At 40.4% G+C, this 17,531-nt stretch overlaps 1 protein-coding gene across 2 annotated transcripts in view; it reads left to right on the top strand.

Annotated features, from left to right (window-relative positions):
- Positions 1-16,702, top strand: part of SYNJ2BP (synaptojanin 2 binding protein) — a 35,748-nt gene extending 19,046 nt beyond the window's left edge. The window contains exons 2-4 of one of the 2 annotated variants that reach the window (XM_073895436.1): positions 2,419-2,555; positions 12,487-12,582; positions 13,916-16,702. In XM_073895436.1, the coding sequence (XP_073751537.1) occupies positions 2,419-2,555; positions 12,487-12,582; positions 13,916-14,050 (368 nt within the window). In that variant the 3' untranslated portion in view covers positions 14,051-16,702. Of the gene's footprint in view, positions 1-2,418; positions 2,556-12,486; positions 12,583-13,909 lie in introns of both variants that reach the window. The other variant, XM_025869784.2, reaches the window with a different exon arrangement.
- The last annotated feature ends 829 nt before the right edge of the window (positions 16,703-17,531 follow it).

Here is a 17,531-nt window from a genome sequence, read left to right as displayed (position 1 = left end):
AGGTACACTGACCTATTTTAGTCCACATATCTGATAAGTTAACGGAGGTGAATTTGTGACCAGGTCTTCTGACCTTAATTTGTTTCTGCAGATTCTAGAAGGGACAGGGAAAGGATAAATTTCTATTTGTGGTTAAAGCAGGGACTGTCCCGTTTCGCTTTATGTCTTCCTCAGAACATAATACAGTACCTGGCATGTAGTAAATGATCAGGTTTGAACTGGTAGTACGGCTGCTCAGTGCTTTGGTGCCTCCCGTTTATTTCAGCAACACTTCAAGTTTTAGGTAAGTTCTGTTCTATAAATGTTCCGGCTGAACAGAGACTTCATGGCAGTCTCAGAGTTTTCATGTTAAGTGGTGTAGTTCGTTTACAACTAACGTAGCAATCACTTATAAACATGCCTAGATGATGTGGTTTCTGGGTGAGAGTAAGCACTTGAATGTTTATAGAAAATTTCAGTAAGATTTCCTCCATTCTCCTTTTTGGCACTGTTCTGTAGCTTTCAGTAACCAGTAGCAAAGTCCCTCTTCTTTCTAACTACTGTATTGCATTTAGTTACTTAACACATGCTCCCTGTACCCCAAGTCCCCAGAGTCATCTGTAGCATTTGGTGAAGATGTTATATTGGAAAGATTTTCTCCAAGTAGTTTGTGCTGGTATTGTGAGAGGCTGGTTGTCCTCAGCCACCTTACTCAAACCTATCACAGTTTTGAAGTAATTTCAAAGCCTTTATTAATCAGGCTTCACCTACCTTTCTGTTTTATCTCATCACTACCTACCATCCCCTTTCCACCCACTATGGTACAAATTAAGAGTGTTCTAAGAGAAACCGTTTAGTAACTTAAATTTTCATACCCTTCTCTTCAAGGAAGTTAAAATAGTCATCTTTCAGAAGGAGCTCTTGCTATCCTGTATCTTAAACCCTTTTCATTCTCTAGCTGAGATAGTCTGTCCACAAGGTATGCTATCTAAATGAGATGTTTCCTGCTGCTTCTCTCCCTTTCGCCATATATTTCCTTAAATCATAGATTGATTTGCTAGTACTTATGTTAATACTGCGAGCTTCACACATAAGCTTTCATCCCACCAATGGGGAGAATTTTTTAGAAAGCCCACATATGTCTCCTTAAGTATCTGTTTTCTACTGAAACCAATAGTAAGCTGGTGATTATGCCTATTCCTTCTAATCGTGCCACCAGATTTTTGTTTTTTAATTGTTTTCTAAGTATTTCTTTTCTCTTGGCACTATGGCTATGAATTCTACAGTATCTGACAGAAAGAAAACCCCAGGGAGGTTCCTTTTTTTTCCTTTCCTTTTTAATGCATAGATAAAATCCCTTTATAACAATGGTTTTTGTATAGTGAAATTCTTTCCACAACTTAGTGGTTTGTCCATGGAAATGACACTTTACTAGTCTTATTTCTTTTTAAAATTTTATTTTATTTTATTATGGTAAGAACACTTAAATGAGACCTACTCTTAATAGATATTTAAGTGTACTGTAACATTATTGTTATCTGTAGGCACCAAGTTGTACATCAGATCTCCAGAACTTACTCATCTTCGTAACTGAAATTTTATACCCATTTAAGTTAGTCACTTAGAGAAGCAAAGGATAAAAGGGTGTTCGCCAGGGGTTTGGGCAAGGGGGAGAATGGAGAGTTGTTAATCCGTGGGTAGTCAGTTTCCTACAGTGAATAAAACTTGGCAAACTACCCAAATTCACGGTTGTTTGTACTGGAGGTAGAAAAGGAAACTGAAGTTGGTGATTTAGCCCTATTATTGAAGCTTCAGTTAACTTTCTGGTTCCCAGGATTCCTGCCAACGTCTACACTCAAAATAGAAAAATAAATGAAACTCCTAAGACCATTTCTTCCAAAACACCTCCATACACAAACTGTCCTGAACATTGGGAGAAGGGAAGTATGAATGGGTAGCTTTGGTTAGGAATCTCTTCTCCACTGAATTAAAGATAGTTCATTTCCAAATTAGTTGAAAGCATGGCTTCTCATGAACACAGCTCACCCTGTTACATTAATAGCAGGAAAGTCAAGAATTGGGTCCTTTAAATGCCGCCAGCAGAATCAAAATTGAATGTGAACAGAAGCACATCTTATAAGAATCACCATTATTCTTTCACTGAGTTTAGTAGAGATCTTTTTATATTCAACAAACTATGTTGATGACCTGCGTTTATGTTTTTAGTCTTGCCTGGTCTAAGTGCCCAACTCTGGGTACTCTTGACCTCTGTTGATGATACTCTTCACTGGCTTTGCCCAAGTCTGTTGACCAGTTACATCACAGTTGACTTGTCAGCCTCCCCTCCCCACTAGAACTTTCCTCTTTCTCTCTTCTTCTCCTCTAATCCCTTTCTTCTTCACCACTATCTCCTTTACAACTCCTCCATGATTTTCTCAGGGCTGGGCTTCAACATCGTCGGTGGCACAGATCAGCAGTATGTCTCCAACGACAGTGGCATCTACGTCAGCCGCATCAAAGAGAATGGGGCTGCGGCCCTGGATGGGCGGCTCCAGGAGGGTGATAAGATCCTCTCGGTGAGAACTGGCTTCGGCCTCCTTCGCTGTTCCTTGCTCCCTAGACCCCAGTTCTTACCCTTGGCCCCTTCCTTGGGAAGAATTCTCCCTGCCTTTTTGGGTCTGGAAATACCTGGATTGTAGAATTTGGTGGGAGGGACCTTGATTAGTCACCTTTTCCAAACTGAACATAGAGCAAAGAGGGTAATTCCTCACTTGATAGACAAGGCATATTCAGTCCAGAATGTGAAGCTACTTAGACAAGTTCCAAAGAAAGTTTCAAAAGACAGGGAACAGGGAGGGATGAGGGTCTGATGTGGGGGAAAGGGACTTAAAGCCCACAATTGTTGTCCTTCAGTTATACTTTATCACCTCCCTTTTGTTAATTGAAAGACTAATGTGTGTCTTCCTTTACACCAAAGAGACACAAAAGGAAGGTAGGAATTAAGTGTCCTTTTTAGACTCAGAGCCCTTCTCACTCATCATGACGATGAAAAATTGGAATGCATTCTCATTTGGGTATCTGTCCATTGGGCTCCCGTTTCACTCTGCTGTTTGTAATAAGACACTATATGGTGAGCTTTAATTTGATTCTTTTCTAGAATTTCCTCCAGGGCAGGGACTAGATATTTTTTTAACCTTTTGTATCCTTGCACAATGTTCATTATATGTTTAACAAGTGAACAAGTTGAGAAATTCAGGCAAGCCCAGAAAGGTGGGCTGATCCAGAATATAAATATAGTATCATGGATGGTAATATCCTATTTTTGTCCTTCTCACCCACTATTTTGCCTCTTTTCAGACCATTAAGCTTCTCTTAGATCCTGTTTTTTAATTTGCGAGATACAGATATCTTTTATCTCAAACAATACTGAGAAGTTTACACGTAGATTATTTCCTATAGCTGCCTGGAGAAAGACATCCTAAAAACATGAAATCAACTTAAGTGGTACATTAAGGAAAATTTAAGAGTGGGTTGTTAAAAGTATAGTATGTAGGTAGAAAGTACGCAGTTTAAAGTGATGTATACCACATTCTCTCCAGAACAGTGGGACCTGGGTTACATTTTGGAAAGTACAGGGATTAAGAGGACAGCCATATTATTCAGAAAGGTTTGGTGAAAGGTAGACTGTTGAAAAATAAGAATGGTTAGAAGTTTTTGAGCACCGTATGCTGAGCAATATGCTGAGAACTTTACATCTATTTAATATTGTGATAAGCCTATGAGGTGAGTACATTTATTATGATTGTTTTGCAGCTAAGGAAGTTCAGTCTTGGTGAGGTCAAGCAGCTTGCCCAAGGTCACACAACTAGTAGGTGGCAGAGGACTAAAACTGGTCTGTCTGAATTTGGAGCCTCTACTCTTAATTAGTATGATGTACTGCCTCATAAGAGGTAAATGAGGAGCTAGGACTAGGTATCCTAAACAGAGAGTTTCATGGTGAATTAATAGATTTTATGTATGGTTTTATATAAAAACTGAAATCAGTCTTTCTATAAAGGATAGAATTAGGGGGAAAAGGTCACATATCTTAGTATGACAGAACTTATTAGACATAAGCTAAGATGAACAGCCTTTCTTATGTGGACCATTGCCTCATAGAGAAAAGAAATTATTGGAAGGCCACGCAAGTTTTTTTTTTAAAGGGTATGGTAAGAGATAGGTGTCCATGCAGAGAAAAGTAAATGTCAAAAAAAAAAAAAAAAAACTCAGCTCACTTCACTTTAAAATTTATAGCAAGGAGGATTTTACTTTTCAAAGTAAAAGAAATATGAGAAATATTACAAAGATCTATACAAGATATTAAATATTACAAATATATATAAGACATAAAAGAATGATTCAAGTTTATGTATTGGCCAATTAAGACATGGGAAAGAAGAGAGGGAGGAAATGCCTGGCAAAGAAAAGGCAAAAATATAAGACAGATATGGAGAGAAATGAAGACTGAGAAAGAGAAAATGGAGCATATATACAAGAGGTGAAGGCCAGCATATTCTCTTCATTCTTTCTAGGGCTATCTTATTTGACTTCAGTTTCCTTTCCAAGAGTTTGCTCCAAAATTCTTGTTTCTAGACCCTGTTCCTAAGAAATACTGCCTCTGTTGCCTCTCTCACCATCTTCTCTGCTCTCTCCTTAAGTGAACTTGTTGGGCATTAACCGTTAAATGGTTATGTCTCCCTTGTAGCTCACTCTCTCCCTCTGATGTTCTTAAGTGCTCTATTACTGGCTTTGGAGTCTGTAAAATGGTGATGCTGAACTATTTATTAGCCTTTATTCTCATTGCTTCTTTATGGGTTTTTCTACTCTCTTCACATAGGTTATTTTTCCATGTTGTAAAATATGCCCCAACTCTTTCTTTTAACTTTTGCTAATCAGACTAAGAACATGTCACTTCCTTACCATATCCAATCTGGATAATTAATACAAGTCTCATTAAGTGATCTAGATTTCCTGTGAGTTATTATTGACTATTAATTTAATCTTTCCATTTCTCTCGAAATAATGCCCATGTTTTGTCTTAATTTCAGGTAAAATGAAATAATTGCATGACTTATGCAATTTCCTCTTACCAAAAGTTAAGCGTGATCTCTGTGATCTCTGTTTAATGTTAAACTTTAAAAAAATGGGGGTGGGGAGGAAGAAAAGAAATTTTTTTAACTAATGTAAATTATTTTTAAGACCCTATTGCATCTGACAACCATGAAACAAAAACAGATATTACCAGTGGAATGAACCTGAAGTTGAGATGAGGGCTGGCGATGGCGATTCCTCACCCAGAGTTTATTTTGTGTGTGTGATGGTGAGGATGATTTAATATTTGTATAGGTTACCAGGGAACCTGGAGAAATTTTATTTTTGTGGAAAAAAAATGTAAACTATCTAGGTTTGTCATTTCCCTTGTGTGTCTGCCTAAATGAAGGCAGCTGGATAGTCAAGAATAGTCCGTCCTCGGTGAGCTCTACATTTTTATGAAGCTCAGGGTGATGTGAGCTGATTACTACATTGAATAGATGAATATTCCCTTTTTTTTTAAAGATCTTATTTATTTATTTGACAGAGAGACAGTGAGAGAGGGAACACAAGAAGGGGGAGTGAGAGAGGGGAGAAGCAGGCTTCCTGCGGAGCAGGGAGCCCGATGCGGGGCTTGATCCCAGGACCCCGGGATCATGATCTGAGCCGAAGGCAGATGCCCAACAACTGAGCCACCCAGGCGTCCCATGAATATTCACTTTTGACCACACCCCTTATATAACAAAATGGCACCGATCAGGCCACTAGTTTAAGCTGCGTTTTATGTTCTCATCGAATAGAATTCTTAACTTGGTGAATGAAAGAGCTGAGTGGTCCTCAACATCTACAACTACTGTGCTTGACAGCCTGTGCTTGACACCATGCCAGGTGCTATGGACTGATTTGAAAAATGAAAGATTTGTCTTTGCCCATAGCTTAGAAATCAGTGGGAAAGACCCACCAGTAACCCTCATCCAGTCAACTGCCAAGACATTGAGATATGCAGAATCCTTTAGACAAAGGATGCCTCGAGGCACTTTGTCCTCCTACCTCAGTATCCTCAGCAGCTAGGCTTGTAGCTGACACGGAGTAAGCATGCAGTAAGTTAGCTGCTCTCTGAATGCATCATAGCATAAAGGACTTTTTTGGTTTGGTCTGATTAATTAGAACTAGATAATCTGTTTTTTTTTCCTTATTCAACTCTGACAAAAAAAGAACCACCCCCCCCCCCCTTGTGATTCGTTTCAGGATCTTGGCAAAAAAAAAAAAAAAATTAAAATATCCAGAGTATAATCTGTGGTCAGTGCTTATTAAACTGAGTCCATTCCTTCTCTAAATCATCTACATTTATATTATTTTATAGTTAGAGTTCTTGAGGCAATTCAAAACTATTAATCATCAAAGGATAACTAATTTGGGGGTATGTGGGTGGCTCTGTCAGTTAAGCGTCCGACTCTTGATTTTGGTTCGGGTCATGATCTCAGAGTTGTGAGATCAAGCCCTGCGTTGGGCTCCATGCTGGGCATGGAGCCTGCTTGAGATTTCTCCGTTGCCCTCTACGTCTCTCTGTCTGTTGTTTCTCTGCCTCTCTAAAATAAATAAATAAATGAGTAAATAAAAGTCACACAGGTGAAAAGTTAAACTTTAAAAAAAAGAAAACTAATTTTAACTCAATTTACTCATTTCCTAAGGCAGAAAATAGGAGACTAATTTTTAAAGATTGCTCACAACCATAGTTAAGGCAAAAAAATTGTACATTTCCCCATCTGGTAAGCAGAACACCACCATTTCAGTTCTCTGAACATTCAGTCAGCAGAATTTTCTAGCATGTTGCAAATCTGCCATATCTCAGGTTCAGTGAAACCGTGCCATGAGTTAAGAAAGCTGAAGTAGCAAGTTTAGCAGCGTTCTAAGATTTCTCCGTTGAGTAGCTCTCGGGACTAAAAGTGAGGTCCAAGGACTATCTGGCCATTATTTGGGAGCTTATTAGAAATGCAGAGTCTCAGGAACCCTCCCAGACTTACCGGATTCAAAATCTGCATTATAGCAAGATCCCTGGGTGTGAATAAAGTCTGAATAAATTGTGAGCAATAAATTGCCATAGGCAAGTGTTATTCAGACGTTTTAAATTATGACCTATAATAGGTAATACACACACACACACACACACGCATGCACGCACATACATAACACACATGTAATTGAAGCAAAGCTCAAGAAAATAGTATTTATCCCTTCTATATGTGATACATTCTATGTTATGTTTTCTTTTAATTTCACTGTTTTAAAATTAAATACTGGTCTTGACCCACTGATTTAACTTCACTGTGTTCTGTGGTGGGTTCGTAGACTCATATTTGAAAAAATCACTACTTTGGTAAATGGAAAATCATTAATGAAACTCTGTGTATGCACAGAATTTGTGTTAAATAGGGTAAGTAGGCTGGGTGTAGAGACCAGTTAAAGATTGGTTCAGGCAGTTTAGGTTAGAATTGACTCACTTGGAGTCACTTGGAGCGCTTGTGAAAGCATGGATTGCTTTTAACTTATAAGTTCCCCGGTGAATGCTAATGCTGCTGGTTCTGGGTCACACTTTGAGAACCCCTATTCTATATTAGTATGGAAGGTGACAGAGTGAATTCCACATATATTTAAGAGTAAAATCTATGGAACTTGGTGGTTAGTCAGTATGAGGTAGAATCTAAAAATGCTTAGGGGAGGCAAATATTGGAAAGCTAATTTGGCTTTGGATTAGAGGTGACCTTATCAAGAGACAAAGAATCATAATTTGTTTTATGGGGCTGTTTTTACCTTGGGCAAAGGATAAGAAATGATTCTTTAAAAAAGAAATTCCCCTTGACTGTCTCAAGGGCCTCTTGTCTGGGGTCTTATTTTTTTTAAAGTAATTAGAGTTAATGGTCCTTTTATATTAGAATACCTTTAGGCCTAATGAGGAGGGTTGAAAGGCACGATTGGTATAATTGGCTTACGCTCTGTATGGCACCTTCTTTTGCCTGATACCACCAATGTCCTTCTTCCCCATGAGCAGAAGGAGGCTCAGGTGAGGACCACGGTTACACACTGAGTCACTGGCAGGCAAGGCTGCTGGCAGAGTCCAGGCCTTTCAGCTTGGTAAAATGTTGAGAATATGTCAGTCAGGCTTTTCCGGGGTGCAGTCTGCAAGCAAACCTCAGGAAATCATGTGACATTTATTATACTCAAGTGTTGTTCTAAGTACTCTTCAGATATGACAGGGGTTATAATGATGAGTTTTGTGATACAGCCTTTCCAAGTTAGTTACAGTAGAATGTAAAGTGATAGAGTATAGGGTAGAGTTCAGTTTGAGCTTTATGATAGTTAACTAAAATGGAGATTCAAAGCAGTAAATCAGTCACATCTAGCAGAGTTATCTAGAAAGGTCTTGTCAGTGACTTGGCACTTGACTCAATTTTATCTAAATTTTAATGCTGCTTCAATATATGCACATGAATAAAAATATTATAAACACCTTATATTGTTATACAAATCTCTAAAATTTTGAAAGTGTATAACATATTAGATAGAAATGAAACTGCAAAACCAGTAAAAATTCAATTTACAGTATTAACGTGATGGATAGCGATATGTTGCTGAAATAAAATCCTTGCTTACAGTGTAAATTTCTATGGCTTAGTGTTTTAAAGTGAAGGTTTTACAGCCAGGCTATTTGAATCCTGGCTTTGCTACTTCCATTCTATATGCCCATGGACAAGTTGAATAACCTTCCAGGTTTTATCATCTATAAAATGGGAGTTCCTAAGTCATAGGATTATTGTGAAAACTAAATAAGTTAGGACATGTAAAATGAAGAGACAGCTCCAGACATGGTAATAAATATGCAGTGATTCCTGTCAATTATTGTTGACTGTGATTGCAAAGATGATTTTGAACTCAGTACTCCTGCCATTGAATGTGATGTAGTGACTCGGTTCTCCCACTTGTATTCTTATCACTATGAAACGTGGCTCTGATACTGAGCGCTGTTATATTTGGCATTTGTTGACACGACCGCATCATTAACCTAACTTCTCTGTCTCTAAGAGAAAATACCTATTTCCTTACAATGAAAAATACAGTTATCGCATGGGCTAGATGAGTTATGTGAGCCTTCCCACTATCGTCAGCAATCTCACACCTATTCTTTCCCTCAGGAATTAACTAGAAAGTTGAGATGTTGAAAATTCATTGTGATGGTTCTAGGACTCCTGAAGTTCTTTCCTGTGGCATGTTTACCAAAACAAACAAAAGGCATAATCAGAAGGTGGCTTGGTAGCATGAAATCAAAGTCTATCAATTAGAAAACTATATTCACTTCTACACTATAGGTAGCAGGGCTGATCCTGTTTAAGATTAATCTTGGAAAATACATAGAATTTTTAAAAAGGGAATGTATTCAGATGGTGGAAATAGAGCACAGGCATGAAGGTAAGGATCTATGTTTTATGTCCTAGGGACAGTGAATTATGTGATGTAGATGCTGTAGACCTTTTTCGTAATTCCCTTTATGAAAGGGAATAATGCGAGATTAAATTGAGGAAGTGGGTTGGAGCCACTTCCTGGAGAACTTTGCACACCAGAATGAGAAATCAGGCATGCACTCTCTTCTCCCCTGCTCCCAGTTTTGTAGAAACAGAATGGTCCTTTAGGAGGCTTGATCTGGAGACGGCGTTTGAATAGGATAGAGTAGGGGAGGGCCTAGAGGAAAGTGAATCAGTGAGAAGGTGAACACAATAGTTCATCTAAAAGTATCCACCACCTAAAGAGAGAGGCAATTGAAGGAAAATAGCGTGAGAGGAATGGTATTATTTTAGGGCTTTAGGATTTGATAAGGTATTGTATGTGAACATCGACAGGGAGTGGAGTTGAAAAATATCAGAATTTTAGTCTGAAGGAATGGTTGTGGCAATAAGAGGGAAGGTGAGATAGTCTGGTTTTGTGGGAAGTCAAAAGGAGGCTTTGGGTATGTTGAAGTGGGGTATAGCAGAATATGCCAGTACAGGCACCCAGCAGGAAACTGGCAAGTCCAGAAGTAGAAATAAGGATAAAAAATTTGGGAGTTGTCTTGCAGAGTACAGTTGAAATTGTGAAAGATCACCATGGGAGAGAAAATACGGGGACAAAGGACTACAGACATTGAGGAGTGCTTACTTCCCTTAAGAAGGAAGGAGAAGAGGAGGAATTGGGAAAGGAATCCTTCGAGAACTAAGGGAGCTAAGTCTTCAGAAGCTGAGACCAGAGAGAACTGCAAAAGGGAGGAGGTCTGGCGACTAGGAAAGGGCTGTAGGACTTGCTGATTGGAAGTCACTGCTGCCCCGCAGGACAGAATATTCTTGCCTGCTACCTGGTATATGCTGGCCGTATCAGGGACTGGAGTGCACGGCTGCAGAAGATGTGGAGGCAGGGCTCTCAAGCGGCTCTTCAACAAGTCTGGCAATGAAAGGAAGAGGGCTGAAGATGGGAAGAGGCTGCTAATGGGTTCCAAGAAATATTTATACTTTTTTCTTTACAGAGGAGGATAATTTTAGTTGAGAAAGAGCAGAGAGCAATAAAAATGAAGGAATCAAGAGGAGCAATTGATCACTTAACTTCCCTAAGAAGGCTAGAAGGAATGTGACCGAGAGCACCAGTGGGTGGTTTAGCCTTGGTAAAGGAAACGGATCTAATGCAGAAAGAAGGGCAAAGCAGCAGTGAGAGGCTATCACGAAACTTTGAAAGGGAAGGAAAGGACATGGAGTGTGAGGAGTTATCAGTATTCTCAAAAAAGATAAGGCAAAGGAATCTGGAGAGAGGAGAGAGGATCAGAGTTGGGGTTTGATGATAGGAAAGGTCTGGAACAGCTGCTGCTGAGCATTCGTTAGGGAGTTGACCAGGTGAGTAGAATGGTCATAAGGATACAGCAAGTGTCAGCCAGCATGGATCTGTGCTGGGAAGTATGAGTGTGTATTTTTCCCCAGGAACATTAAACTCAGTGATGACAAGGAAAGTAAATGCAGTGTGTTGTGCAGGACTGGAAAGATGGCAGATCATGGGGACAAGGGATTCTAATAGTTTACGAAGTGCTTTGTTGAAAAAGCAGCAAGAACTCCTAGATGGGTAAGGATGCGGGTAAAATCTAAAAAGGTTATTAAAGGTTTTGATGAGGATGATCAGATTCAGTAGAGGAATAGGAACTGTGAAGGGAGTAGAGATCGTGGTCAGTTTTCTAAGAGTAAGGTAGACAGTCTGTAACACCAAAGTGTTGTTAGAGTAATTCACCTAGTGGGAGATTGTGTGGAGAAATGATAGGAACCTCTTGGAGAAGGAAGACAGTAACAAGGAAGATGAGAGCCTTGAATAAATCGATGGCTTGATCTTCAGCAAAGAACAGTTTGTGAGTCCAGGTGGAAGAACAGTAGTGCAGAAGGAACAGTCAATTGCAAGGGCACTGTAACTTAACTCCCGATATTTAAAAACACTAGCCCTAGCTCCTACACTTACTATGACTTTGGGTAAATTATCTACCTTGCTAAGCTCCAGTTTCTTCATCTGTGAAAACAAGATAAAAATGGTGCCTACCTCATAGGATTATCGTGACAACAACATTAGACAGTGTATGGAAAGCATACAGCACAGAACCTAGCAGGTAAATACATGAGGTGTTCTTGCTGCTATTGCTGTTGATGATGTTGACGTGTACAAAAGATGTGTGGATCTTGCATAAAGCGGGCTATGCCGTGTCACCGAGTATGGCATGGGGTAGATGTCACTTGTGGACAGTGTCATTCCTAACACTAAGAAGTATTAATACCACTGGTCAGCTCTCACCTCTAAATGATAGGACTGACCTACACTGAAGCATTTTTTTGGGAATTTATATCATCAAAGAAGTACTGTAAAATTAGTAAATTTGTGGAGGATGGGAGTGTCCATGGAATCAAGGGAAATTGTTCACAATTGAACAAGACCAATAGAAGGGGCTAGTAGGTTTGCACCATATCAAAATAAATTGTTTCATAGAGTTATATTTCTAGAGTTTCATAAAGTTGTATTTCTAGAGTTGAAGCTAGCAGTGCCAGGGATTAGCAATGTAAAGGCTAGGGTGGTAACCCAGAAGACCAGGTTACTGTAAGGAAGCAGGCCGATGCTCAGGGAAGACACACAGGTACAGTTAACAGAAACCCAAGCTTCAAAATGAGACAGGCGGCAGGAGCTGAGGTGGAGAGACTACCTTTTTTTTTTTTTTTCTAAACCTTGGAACCTCAGTTCTAGGAGAAAGTGACTCTGAGTTCTAGGGTGCTTGCCCCATTCTCCTAGTCCTTGGAATTTTGCTCTGTAGTTTTTAAATGTTTAGTCACATGAATATAAATCTTTGACTTATGATTCTACCTCTCTTACTACTTTTCTTGCTGTTTTCGACAGGTAAATGGCCGAGACCTAAGGAACTTGCTGCACCAGGATGCTGTAGACCTTTTTCGTAATGCGGGCTATGCTGTGTCCCTGAGAGTGCAGCACCGGGTAGGTGTTATTTGCAGCCAGCAAGCTGGCACCACTTTTGTATCCTTCTTGGGAATGAAGTGTACAGCGTAATCCTCAGTAGTGCATTTGGCTTTTTTCTTTCTTACTCTCTTGAAAAGCTCGTCTGGCACAGGCAGGGGTCTTCAGGGAGTTCTGCTTATCATGAAAGGAAATTCAAACTAGGTCCTAGCTTCCAGGCGATGTACCTTAAATGTAAAGCTTGACAACCAAATTAAAATAAATGGGGAGGGGCGCCTGGGTGGCTCAGTTGGTTAAGCATCTGCCAGTCAGCTCAGGTCATGATCCCGGGGTCCTGGGGTCGAGTCCCGCATTGGGCTCCTTGCTCAGCGGGAAGCCTGCCTCTCCCTCTCCCCTGCTTGTGTTCCTGCTCTCGCCATCTCTCTCTGTCAAATAAATAAATAAAATCTTAAAAAAAAATTAATATGAAGAGGGGCGCCTGAGTGGCTCAGTCAGTTAAGCACCCAACTCTTGGTTTCAGCTCAGGTCATGATCTCAGGGTCGTGGGATCGAGCCCAGGCTCCACACTGGGCATGGACTCTGCTTAGGATTCTCTTTCTCCCTCTGCCCCTTACCCCACCCCCTGCACTTCCCTGCCCCCTGTTTACTGGCTTGCTAAGAAAAAAAAAAAAGTTGAAGAAATGCCACCGAGCCTCAAAAGGGAATGCTTGTTAGGCAGTGGAAAATTATTACCACTAGGATATGATTTCTTTTTACTCATTTACCTCTGAGTCTTTTACCTCTGTTACATATAAGTTTCCTCTTTGTCTATGTCTAGTGTTACAAAATAGAGATGAAGGCCGTGACACCATATCAGGAGGGAGTTGGTGCCTTTTCGGAATTGGGAAGTATTTCCAAAACTGGCACTGTACCTGTGTTAACATTGCTCAGAACTGGCAATCTTTCTAAGTAAACATTTCTAGGAAGGTGGGCACCCTCTGCCCCTGCCCAGTAATTTTGAGGTTCCCTATAGGATCAATAGGTTTCATCTCCTATCTTCATTTTCCTAGTGTGATACACACAGAGCTTGGTGGAGGCAGTAGAGAAGCAGACAGAGGTTATCTGCTCACCCTCAGGTCCCTTTAGGTCAGTAGCACAGCAAGGTTAAATGCCTCCCCATCAGACTTCTTTCCAAAGAGTTGATGGCGCTGATGGATCAGTTTGGAATAGAGAGGACTCCTTCTGCTAGATAGTGCTTGGAGGTTACAGCTTTGGGTGGGCGTGACCCAGGTAATGTGTCAACCTGGACACTTCAGTTGGGATAAACACACATTGCTCAATAGAGTTAACGTTTTTCTCTCCCTTCCAGTTACAGGTGCAGAATGGGCCTATAGGACATCGAAGTGAAGGGGAGCCTAGTGGCATCCCCATAGCTCTGGTGCTGGTGCCAGTGTTTGCCCTCACCATGGTGGCAGCCTGGGCCTTCATGAGATACCGGCAGCAACTATGAGAAGCTTGTTCTCTTCCAGTGCTCCCACTAGAAGACACATTTTCTTTCCCTCTCACCCTCGTCCCCTGCCATTCTCCCATATCCTTCCCTCTCTCTGCATAGCCAACATGTCACTGAAAGAGACTGCTACCCAAGCAGGACCTCACTGTCCAAATGTCCACATCCTCATATCTAATGGGAGAGTGAAGGCATTATTTGAAAGAAAGCTGAAGAAAAGACATGCTTAGAACAAATGGGGAGTTATGTATTTTGCTAGGATCACCAATAGAAGTTCAGCTACAACCCAAAGAGGGAAAGGTCCAGTCTTTCCATCAGCACAGGTGATACCTTTTTCTGAGCTGGCATGCCTCAGAAGGCCAGCTGTGTGATGCAAGAGAGGATTTTTCTTCTTAATGATCTTCCTTGGGAAGTTTTTGTGGCCTTTATTTAATTTCTGTCTACGTACTTGGGTGCCTATATCAAACACAGGATAATGAGAGCCTTTTTACTTTTGTAAAACAAATGTGTGCGCACGTGTGCGCCCGCGCACACACACATGCACACACACACATACACATATCCATACATGACAGTACAATAGTGATGCCTTACGGAGAATTAAAGAAGTGGAAAGCTGCTCTGTGGTTTCAGGTTTCTGATAAAAGGGAAGTTCTTAATGGAAGAATTTGATATATAGCGGGAGTGAGAGAATGAGCCTTGAAAGAGGAAGCCCAATCTGAGTCATTTAAAAAAAAAAAAGCAACTAATTAAAAATCTTAGAACAATATTTCTTCTCATAATAGCTATGCTGAAGTGGAGGTAAAATGCCATAATCCAGCTTTGTGCAAGTCAATCTGTTCCACACCCTTTGAGATGTAAAGATAAATCTTACTCGTTCTCTGGGCTGCCCCAGTGACTTTTTTGGTACCTCATAGTCCTGTTAAAGGATCAGCTGGAATGACTGTGGTCAGAGCTTTGGTGATGAGGCCAGACCAACCCAGTGAAAAAACACTAAAAGACAAAAGGATAATGCTCCCAAGATGACACCTGAACTCTCTCAGGCCATCTAACAGATTTTTTTGGTTTCTAGTGATAGGCAAATTCTAAGAGAAGGAACTGCTCTCTGGCAGGATAGGCATGAAATCAGCTCTGCTTCTGATTCAGTTGAGAGGGTTTGGATTGCAGGTTTTTTTGAAAGGCTCTAAACACTGGCAGGGAATGGGAAGGAAAGGGGTTTTGTTTTGTTTCAGTGGGTAGGGAAGTTTGGTGGATGTTTCATGGGGAAACCTTGAGAGAAGGATATGGATGAATGGATGCTCAGGAATACCAAAGACATTAACGAGGTGCAAACCATTCTGTTCATGTGATATCAAACATTGGTTTTAAAACACTAGGGAGAGCTGAACCAAGGCTAATTCTCTGGCTTAAAAAAAAAATCCTTTCCATCCTCCAAATATATTATCTAGACTATAGGCCTTACATAATCCTGAGAGCATGAGTATGAAGACTTTCCCTGAGGCAACTAGTTGTGCCCAGTTTTTAGCATGGATAATCCAGTAAGCATTTGTTGATTGGACACCACCTTTGTTAAGACACTTTCACAAAGAATGTCACATTTATATTGCAGACAGCAACAGGGAACGGTTACTGAGAAGACACTTGAGAAAGTTTCATGGAGGAAGGGGATGAATTAAGGACCCTTGAGGAGCTCATAGTCTAGTTAAGAGAATTCATAAATAGATGAGAAGTTAAAAGTAGCAACAGAGATGTGCAGCAGCCATCACATTTCCCCCCCCCCCCCAGGAATTCCAAAAAAGAAAGCTGTCGCGTAATGGCATCAGGCCAGAGTGGGACGGGGAGGCTTTTAAAAATAACCCTTGTAAGACCTTGCCTCTGGGCCAACCATTGGTATAGGGAGAAACTTGCTTTAAACAATCCTGATGGGGCTTAGGCCTTTAGACCTGAAGTGTTCAGTACCTTTGAGCCTCACTTGGACGGCTGCACCTGTGGATCAGCAAAGACACGCTGACAGTATTCCAGTTCTCACCTTGACCAGCCCCGCTGTGCGGGCCCAAGCCGTGCCGCCCTCCCTGCGTCTGGAGGCTTGTGCAACAGCTTCTGCCGTGGGCCTGCTTCCCTCCCAGGATTCATCTCAGGGTTTGGACATCAACTCCTGAGAGGACCTTGAGACGTTCACAATGAAGCAAATGGCACGCAGGAGAGAAAGCTATCTAGTGTTTTTTTGTTTGTTGGTAGATGTAAATAAAAAGGACTCCTATCCCCTCGTTGGTAGAAGTTTTGCTTTGTTTAATCTATATAGGGATTCTTATGCACTTTAATAATTTAGGTTTTCCCTGGAATTAAAGAGCATTTAAAGATCCATGATTAAAGTTTTCGGCAAGTATACTATTAGTTTTTGTTTCTGATTCTCTAGAAAACTAAATTATTATCCTAGATGAGGTATCGGATTTTACTCTAAGTCATTAAAAAAATTCATGATCTTTATAGATGGAATCTAATACTTCTTTCACGTTTTAGATTGTATCTAATATTCCTGCTACCTAAATTACTGTGTTTAAAGTTTTGAAAATTGAGTGCAAGTATTTTAAGACAATATACTTAAAACACTTCTCTGTATTTATCATCTTATATTACACATAGAATTTAGTAAGACATTGTTTGCTTCTGTTGTCTCTCTTTTCCTGCCAAGTTTTAATCTGTGCTATTGATTTCACTTAATTATTCACACCGTCTAGCCATGTGTAATGGAAAAAGGAAATTAATATTTGTTACTGCATTTTGTGCCACGTAGTATACTAAACCTGGGTGGGTACACTATTTGTTCATGACTCACAACTCTGAGATCTAAGTATTGTTAAAAAGACACTAAGGAAAAGAGAAAAATTTACTTTTCCTAAGATTACATAGGTGGTAATGATAGAATCAGGATATAATTTAGGACTTCAGGTGCCACTGTCAATGATATTTCTCACTGGCCGCAGCTCTCAAAGTGCGGTCTCTGGGTAAAAGCATCGGTATCACTGGGGAACTTGTTAGAAAAGTAAATTCTTGGGCTTCACCCCAGACCTATTGAATCAAACTGCGTACAGCACCCAGCAATCTGTGTTTTAACAATCCCTCGAGGTGACTGGTTCACCTGTTTGAAAATCACTGCTCTCTGCCGATAGTTCTCCCCTTTTTCTCAGGTTAGAATCATCTGAAGAGCTTGTAAAATTCTGGTGCCCAGGCTGCGCGTAGACCAATAAAATAAAATCTCCTGGCGGCGGGGGGGGGGAGGTTGTGGTGAGACTTAGGCAGCAGTAAAATAAAGTTCATTAGGTGGATTCCACTCTGTGGTGTCAGTAAACAATGCTCCGTGGCATTTAAATTATTAAATAAAAACTTAAAGGAATTATCCAAATCACACACAGGCATTTGCTCCAGTATAAAATGAGAATTTCACTTGGGCCTTTTTAGAGCCCAGCTCTCTGTGAGCTTATGC

The sequence above is a fragment of the Callorhinus ursinus genome, unplaced genomic scaffold (genome assembly GCF_003265705.2).
Source record: "Callorhinus ursinus isolate GAN/ISIS: 27379988/994484 unplaced genomic scaffold, GSC_fseal_2.0 scaffold8, whole genome shotgun sequence".
Taxonomy (NCBI): domain Eukaryota; kingdom Metazoa; phylum Chordata; class Mammalia; order Carnivora; family Otariidae; genus Callorhinus; species Callorhinus ursinus.
The sequence above is the reverse complement of the archived record's forward strand: the minus strand, read 5'-3'. Positions and strand labels throughout refer to the sequence as shown.